Genomic DNA, 8804 nt, shown 5'->3' with positions numbered 1-8804 from the left:
TTTTTTGGTACTGGGAATTGAACTCAGGACCTTGCACTTGCCAGGCAGGCGCTTATGCCACTGAGCTATATCCCTGGCCCAAAAATACACAACGCTTCACGAATTTGCATGTCATCCTTGTCCGGGGCCATGCTAGTCTTCTCTGTGTCATTCCAATTTTAGTGTATGTGCTGCTGAAGCGAGCACTGGCCTCCAACTTTAAATCCTCTGCCTCTCTCTCCTGAGTGGCTAGGGTAATGTGGTATGATCAAAAAATATGGTGAATATTTAAATTTTTAAAATTCTTAAAATAAAATCTGTATTGCCTTTAATCTCCCTCAAACTATCCACCCTTACTTCAACACTATCATTCCACTGTTCTTGGCATAGACTCATGCTACGATAATTGAAAAAAAAAAAAAAATGTAAACACTCACTGTGTTTTTTGATCACTCCTGTACAGGCATCTGCCACATTTTCTCCATTTCTAAGTGGACGGTGGGACCTGCCTCCTTAGCGCGGTAGGCAGCGCATCAGTCTCATAAGTGGACGGTGGGTGGCATTCACAGCTATAGTGCGTGTGACCATCCCCATTGTCCTTTTAAAAAACTTTTTCATCTTCCCAAACGCTGACCCGTTCACAGTGACTTCCACATCCCCTCCCCACAGCCCCTGGTAACCTTCAATCACTTTCTGTCTCTACATTTGACCGCTCTAGGTGTGTTCTGTGGGCAGACTCATACAGTACTGGTCCTTTTGTGTCTGGTTTGTGTCACTCAGTATGATGTTTTCAAGGCATGCGGCAGGCGCGGCGGCACACACTGGAATATGATTCCTTTTAGGGTGAGGTGGCTTCCACTGCACCCGTACATCATGCTGTGTTTATCAGATCATCTGCTGATGGCCCTTAGCCTTCACCTACTACAGTATTTTGTTGTCCTGACCAATACTGCATGAACATTTGCATACAAATCTTTGCCCCTGTTTTTGCTTCTTTGGAGTATATGCCTAGGAGTGGAGTTGCTGGGTTATGTGGTATCTCTGTGTTTAATTTTGGGGGAAATGCCATACTTTTCTACGGTGACTACACCATTTTGTAGAAACCTGTTTGTCTGTTGTCTTGGCCTGGATGGGGCGGCGGGAAGACCGTGGCGTGTATATGGGAGCTGTTGAATTTGCTCACTTCCTCTTTCCTTCTGTTGACAGAGTCACCCCAAGAAAGGCCGGGCTCCCGGCGCAGCCTGCCCGGCAGCCTCTCAGAGAAGAGCCCCAGCATGGAGCCCTCAGCCACCACACCGTTCCGGGTCACGGTAACTATCTCTGCGCCACCACCGCCACTGCCACCACCATCACCACCTCGCCCCGGGGTGCTGCTGTGCGACCCCACGGCCCCCCTTCCTGGAGCCTCATGGACCGGGAGAGCATCCAGCCTCCCTTGCTCTAGGTATCCGATCCCTCAGCTGCTCCCCTCTCCATGGCTCAACCCCACCCCGGAGGCCACATGGGTCCTATCCTGCAAGGGAGGGGGCAAGTGGAGGACAGACCCCCGTGAGGGCCACCAGGACTGGAGCGGTCCTGCCTGGGAAGAAGACGCTAGGCTGGATCTGTGCACTTCTGACGTGCGCACGCTGAGATATACAGTTTTTATTTCTGTATTTTAACATCTCTCACAGAATACTCCATAGCATGTCGTTGCTTAATTCTTAGTAAGAAACGAAATAAATCTCCTATTGATGATGCCTTGGAATTGGCAAAACACAGCATACATGTGGTGTGATTTTTTTAAAAACTGTGGTGAATATTTAAATTTTAAAATATTTATTACAGTGAAAAACACAGTGCTATTAATTTTTAGAAGATTCCCTTTGCTTCAGACACACTTGTCCCATTGTTCTTGTCACTTTCTGAAACAGCTCTGGGAGTCCTCTTTCGTGAGCATCTTTAGTTGTAGCTGCCTTGATGTCTTGAATCCACTCAAAACATTTATCTTTCATGATCATTTTGACTTTGGGAAAGAGCTAGAAGTTGCATGGTGCCAGATCCAAGGGATAAGGTGGATGAGAACACACGGAAGTGTTTTTATTTAACAGAAATTACCATAAGTGGTTGGTCAATGAGAGAGATTATAATATACGGTCAATGTTTAAATTAAAAATTTTATTACAGAAAAAGACACATTGCTATTTATTCCCTTCAAAACACTCAGAATCCCCCCACTCTGAATACACTTATCCTATTTTTGACATTGTGTCTTTTACTGTAATAATTTTTTATTTAATCATCCACCATATCTTTGGATCACCCCTTGAATGTCATAGCTATTAAATTTAGGTAGTTCACAATATATTTTTTATTTCAAATCTAAATGACTTTATGGACATGGAACCAGTGACTCTGAATATTTGACTTCCATGTCCCTGAAAGAGCCCACATAGGCAGTTTCAGGTCCTGTCGCCCCTTCGTTCAGCAGGCATGGCTGTGTTCCTCCATCCAGCCATGTGGCAGGTCCCAGATGCGTGGTGAAGTAGCAGTAGACATGTTGTCTTCCCCAAGGAGCTCAGGTCTGTATTGGAGATGAAGGTTTAAAACAATTTTTATTTTAAAAATTGTTATTAGCACGCATTTGCAGTACACAGTGCTTACCTTCTCATGGGAGAAGTGGAGGTTTGACCATTGCAGCATCTGTTCACTCACTCAGCAGGTTTTGTGGCCCGGCTGGTACATGCCAGTCATCATTCTGGGGACAGGCTGAGTGGGAAGGCTGGCTAGGTGAGCAGCAGGCAGACAAAGCCCCCGATAAGTGTGCCCTCCGGTGTCTGCGCTTAGAGCTGCCGAGACTGGAGTAGGAGGACTTCCCTGAGGTGGTGTGGTCAGGAGGTGATGCTTGCCCGGGGGCCCAAAGGACGAGGAGCAGCCCTGTATCTGCAAGTAGCTGGGGTTGCAGAGTACACAGCACTGGCCATTACTGTACCTGTGACTTGGACTCCAGGGGTGTGGGGAGTGACTGAGTGTCCCCAGAGGGTGGGAGAGGTGCCCTGGGAGCTGGCTTGGGGCTGGGTCCTGAAGGGTGTGTGGGAATAGCCAGGCAGCTTGGCGAGGAGGACTCGAGGGGGATGGAGGTGCACAGGCCATGCGTGCCGTGCCTGTGTCATGGCATATTGAGGCGCTTGCGGGGCCTGGCAGGAGGAGAGGCTGGGAACTGGGTCAGGTTTGTGTCAGGTGGAGACTTGAGCACAGGGCTGAGGGGATGGCGTTTCCCCAGGGCCACTGATCCTCTGCCTGTCCGTGTGGCATAAAAGTGCTCTGAAAATAGGTTTGGGGCCTGTTTGAGATCCCATTTGGGACCCAGGGCAGGGCCTGGGCATCTGCATTCTGGCAAGCTCCCCTAAGAGGTGGTTCAGGGTCCCAGGCTGGGGATCAGCCTCTGGCAGCGAGGAGTCTGTGCTGAGAGGGCTCAGGGTCACCCCTCTGTGTGACGAGTGGGTCCCTCACTGCTCCACCAAGGTGACCCTGATTTCCATCCCTGGTAGCAGATGGGGCCAGGGTCACAGGATCTGAGCTTCGGGGCTTCAGAGAATGATGACTAATAACACTGTAGCCACCTGCATCATGGAGCACTGTGCATGCCAGCCACCATGTTCAGTGTCCTACATCCCCATTCCTTAGTCCTCCAGACAAGGTGATGCTTTGAGTGCCCCATTTCACAGATGAGGAAACTGAGGATCAGGAGGTAGAGTCACTTACCCAAGCGCCAACCGCTCATAAATGATGCACCATGATTGGGACCCAGGTATCTCTGTCCCCAGGCCCCTGAGTACACAGTTCTTGGAGCTGGGAGGAGGACAAACCCCCTTGGCACAGCTTCTCTGCTGGTTCCCTTTCTCTGCTGCTGTAAGAAGTGAACATCACACCTCAGAGTTGCTATAATTTGCAACTCTGTAACCGCCAATTTGGCTTGGCACTTTTTATGTTGTGGCATCTGCATTTCATTTCCTGGAGTGGAAACCACCTGTGGATCCAAGCCAGCACTGACCCGTGGGTCTTGAGCTACTCAGGACGAAATTCCCAGGTCTCCTGCCTGGATAAGGTCTGCACGGCGAGGAGCACATTTACCCTGGTGTTTTTGCTACTCCTTAGGGCACCCCTGTGGGAAGGTGTCTTGTTTACTTTTCTCTCATTGCTGAGACAAAATACTTGACACCCCGAATTAAGGAAGGAAAGATTTATTTAGCTCACAGTTTGTGGAGGTTTCAGTTCATACACTGGGCTGGCTCCAAGGCAGAGTGGCACATGGTACAGGGCAACAGTTCATGGCGCAGAAGATAGCAAAAGCAGCAAGAGCAAAAGGGAGGAGTGGCAAACAGCCTCTTTCCCTCCCTTACATTGTATGCAAACTACCTGCCCCAGGGCGGGTGGAACACTCACACCCATAATCCCAACATTGGGCCATGAATCAATTATAAACTCTAGAAGCCTGCCCCATGACTGTGTGAGGCTTTGGGGGGACATGCAGACACAAACCATAACAGAAGGTACTGTGAGTGTCGCCAGTTTCTGGATGAAGAGACTGAGGTTCACAGAGGTGAAGTCATGTTTCTGGTATCACACAACTCCAGTGTGACAGACAGGCACCCATGCTAGTGCTGTTGGGCACTGTCAGTTTTGTGTCGTTCTCTGGGTGCGTTGGTCCTTTGTGTGCCGCAGTGAAGGGAACGGGTGTGAGTTGAGACTGTGTCCTGGGCTGGGACTCAGAGCATGGAGAACTGGGTTCGAACCCCAGCTCTTCTGTGAATTGCGTGACCTTGGTAGTCACTCAGCTCTTCCGGGCCCCGTGTCCTGGTCGGCAAAGTGTGGAGCGACAGTCCTACCTTGGGGGGTATGTTGCTGGCTCATTGTCAACGTGCCAGCACAGGTGTGCTGCAGGTAGGTGCTTCACAGACAGAATCCGCTGTTAGCACCTGAATCATGCTTCAATTTTCGGCTCCAAACTCGTATATATCTGAGGAGGGTGGAGGCAGAAGTCAGAGGTATGGTATTTGTGAGAAGGCCTGGTGACCGTGGGCTTTGCCGTGGGTGCAGACTTGCACCCAGACCCCTTGCAGGCCAGAAGCTTAGGCTCCTGGCCCGGGCCTGTGCTCACAGGCTCATGCGCCTCTGTAGCCGCATTCTTGTGCTCAGCTGACCCGCACTCGCTCTGTGTAGACCCTGAGGGAGCCCCAGGAGCATGGTTCTGCCTGGGGAGGCAGGGGAGACACCGTAGTGTGTAGCTGAATCACTGCTGCTGCCATTTCATCCCTGGTGACAGGATGTCACCGTCTCCCAAGGAGGTGCCCCTTTGGGAAAACTATTACGCCAGGGTCTGTGGCCTCTGGGGCTCCTTCTGTCTCCCTGCTCTGAGACAACTGAGGCCAGGGAAGGGCTAGACTCCTCAGAAGTCATCACCCAGCCAGGCGCACCCTGCTCCCACAGGGCTATGTGAGAGTCAGCACCCTCTTCTCTAGCCTTTACGCAGGGCACAAGTGACTTGGTGCCAGTCCTACCTCTGCCTCAGAGACCGTGGGGCTCTGGGAGGGCCTTCGTTCATGGGTTTGGGTATGGTTTAAGTGTTCTGGTGCAACAGCTAGAGACAGAGGGCTTCAGAGTTGGTCAGCTTGGCTATAAGGCCCTGTGGGGCATCATGCCAGCCCCAGGGCTTGGGGGAGATGTGGACCTCAGGCCCACCTGGTACTTCTTTCTCCCTCCTAGAGGTAGGGAAGGGGTGGGACTGGGGTACCCAGGGCCACACAGTGCCAGGAGGCTGGTTTTGCCCTAAGAGTTGCAGGGGGACCCAGGGGTGGTGGCAGGCTGGGGGAAGATCTGGGAGTAGGGGACTGAAGAGACCGCCTGCTCCTCTCTTGGGTGCTGGGATTCTCACCCAGCTCTAGCTTCTCTGGACCAGAGGGAGGGGGTGCAGCAAAGGGGCCCCGTTCTGCAGACTGACCATCTGCCTGGGTCTGGGGGCTCTGCCAGGGGCCCAGGGGCGTGATGCCAGGCCAGGACCTGGTGACTCTTCTGGTCCCCTTGAGCGCCCTCAGCCTGCCACCACCCCAGACCCAACCTCCCCTGCCGTGGGCCGGGTGCTTCCTCCTTCCTACCTCTGCCCCGCCCCTCCCTCTCCCGTTGACCTTGAGGAGTGGGCGGGGTCAGGACGTGGAAGTGGCAAAGGCTGGGGAAATTTGACAGCCAATTGATTCCTCCTCGGGAAGTTGAAAGTGGAGAGTCCTGTTTGAAGGTTTAGCTGAAATTAGGTCTCAGGGCTATTTTTTGCGAAACAGAGAAGGAGAAGTGTCAGAGAGGGGAAGGCTCAGGGGGCTGGCAGAAGCTGCAGATAAACTCAGTGCCAGGCTGATTGCAGATGCTTCTGGAAACAGATCCTTGGTTCTTTTCAAGAACTCACTTTAAATGGATGTTTGGTTGTGTATAGCCTACATGGTTCTGATGCTGTGACAGAGGTGTTCCTGGATGGTGGAACCTAGAATAAGGGCTATCTGTCTGAGAGGAGGGACAGGAAAGAATTCCTATAAGAAGGACTTTTGAGGCTGGCCTCTGAGGGACGTGTAAGAGTTTGCCAGGAACAAAGAGAGACTATTCCAGTGAGAGGGAATCTAAATCAATGGCCCTGTCTGATTAGTGTTAGGTAAGTCAGGAGCATGAAGGAGAGAAATGTGGACATTTTCTACAGGACACCGGAGCCAGGTGTGATGGCTAAGCTAAGGGTGGAGCTGGGTGGTGGAGTTCAGCTTTCCCAGCTGTGGGACCCTCTTCCAACAGCCACAGTCCGCCTGTGCCCTCCCTGTGTCTGTCTCTCCCAAACACAGAAACAGGTGCATGACCAGAGACATGCAGGCTGAGGGTGACCACCCAACGGCACCACGGGAAGGCTGTTAGAAGCGATATGGTCCCAACCTCCCTCTGTAGAGGAGAGAATGAAGCTCAGAGAGGGGAGGACCTTCCCGAGGTCACACAGCACAGCTGGGGCAGAGCCTGTGATAGAGCCCAGGTCTCTCCACACCTCCCCTCGGCTGTCCAGTGCTCCTCATGCCTGCTCCCTGCAGCCCTCTCCTCTCAGCACCTGGACATCCACTGCAGCCTCAGAGATGGCCCTCTCCCAGCCCCTGTCAGTTCTGGGGCAGAGGGGCTCCAGAAGTGACCATTTACAGGCCCCAGGTCCTGGATGGCTTCCTCCTACCCATCAGCACACTGCCACCTCCTGGCTGCTGGACTCACAGTGTGGCTGGGGACTGGTTCGTGGAGAAGGGTACGATTCGAGCAGCGGGGAGGAGACTGTACCGGGAGCTGTGAATGCCAGCGTCCTGCCCCTCTTATGCCCCTTGTCGGCTGCGGCATCTCCAGGTTGGCTTTGGGGTGGGGAACAGACGCAGGTCGGGCTCACAAGCCACCGCACACATGGAGAAGCAGACCGTAGAGGGAAGGCTTGTGCAGAACCCCACTGGGGCTCCCTCCCCGTGCCCAGGCTGCTTCTGACCTGTGCAAAGGGACACATGTCTGTGGTCCCAATCAGGTGGAGGGATATCAGTCATCCAGCCCTGGGCAATAGGGCAGGATGTACAGCTGGACCCCAGATTGGAGTCTTACAGCAGGCACCCAGTGTCCCCCTTGAAATATGAGGAATTTGCCCACGAGGCTGATGTCAGCACGGCAGTTCAGCATGACAGCTGGCTGGGGAGTGGGTGGTAGAAGAGCAGGTCCCCCAGCCTCAGCCCTTCCAGCCGTGGCTTCCTAGAGTCTGCTGGTTAGGGAGTTGCTCAATCCAGAAGAAAAGTTACTATCAGCTTAATGTGGATCTGCTTTTCCAAGGGAAGAGGCCTCTTTCTTACAGAGGGAGGTGGGGAGGTGGGAGCTGTCCAGGGTGGCCAGGGAGAGTGTTGGGGCCCAGAACTTCCAGAATAGGAGGCCAGGCAGAGACTGAGGCCCAGGACAGAGGTGGGACTCCAGCATGTAGTGGGGTGTGAGGTTGGTCACTCATTAATAAACAGGAAGGTAGTTTCATTAGCTCCATGATACAGCTTAGGAAACCAAGGTGTGTCAAGCTTGGTGGTATGTGCCTGTTATCCCAGCACTTGGGAGGCTGAGGTAGAAGGATAACCACCAGTTCGAGGCCAGTTTGGGTGACTGGCCTGAACTGCATAGTGAGACCCTGTCTCAATAAGAAAAAAGAAAGACAGACAGACAGAAAGAAAGAAATCAAGAAAGAAAAGAAAGAGAGAAAGAAAGAAAGAAAGAAAGAAAGAAAGAAAGAAAGAAGAAGAAAGAAAGAAAGAAAGAAAGAAAGAAAGAAAGAAAGAAAGAAAGAAAGAAAGAAAGAAAGAAAAAGAAAACCAAGGTAGATTAGTTGCTTTCCTGTTTCTGGACAAAATACCCAACACCTGCAAATTAAAGGAAGAGAGGTTTATTTTGATTTATGGTTTTGGGTGATTCAGTTCATGGCTGGCACAACATGGTGGAAGGGCATAGGGTAGGGAAACTACTCAACCTATGGCAGCCAGAATGCAGAAAGAAAGGGAGGGGAGGACCTGGAGACATGAATACAACCCTCCAGGTCATACCCTCAGTGACAAACCTCTTCTAACCACCTCCCAATGGCACAATGATCAATCACTGATGGATGTAGTATCTCCAAGGATTCAGTCACCTTCCAAAAGCCCCACCTAGGAATGCATGGGACTTGGGATGGACCTTAGATCTAAACCATAACACAGGTCTCAGGGAGAAGAGGGCTGTGGCCCAGGATCATACAGAGGTGGGAGTCAAGCTCTGCTATCTGG

The 8804-nt window shown here is 52.0% G+C and overlaps 1 protein-coding gene across 5 annotated transcripts in view; it reads left to right on the top strand.

The window, feature by feature from the left end:
* The window catches only part of Dab2ip (DAB2 interacting protein), a 187183-nt gene that overhangs the window by 86282 nt on the left and 92097 nt on the right, over positions 1 to 8804 (top strand). For all 5 annotated transcript variants that reach the window (XM_005382545.2, XM_005382555.2, XM_005382546.2 and 2 more), the window contains exon 2: positions 1186 to 1289. In XM_005382545.2, the coding sequence (XP_005382602.1) occupies positions 1186 to 1289 (104 nt within the window). The remainder of the gene's footprint in view (positions 1 to 1185; positions 1290 to 8804) is intronic.

Source organism: Chinchilla lanigera, unplaced genomic scaffold (genome assembly GCF_000276665.1).
Source record: "Chinchilla lanigera isolate Chin_1 unplaced genomic scaffold, ChiLan1.0 scaffold00018, whole genome shotgun sequence".
NCBI classification, from domain to species: Eukaryota; Metazoa; Chordata; class Mammalia; order Rodentia; family Chinchillidae; genus Chinchilla; species Chinchilla lanigera.
The sequence above is the reverse complement of the archived record's forward strand: the minus strand, read 5'-3'. Positions and strand labels throughout refer to the sequence as shown.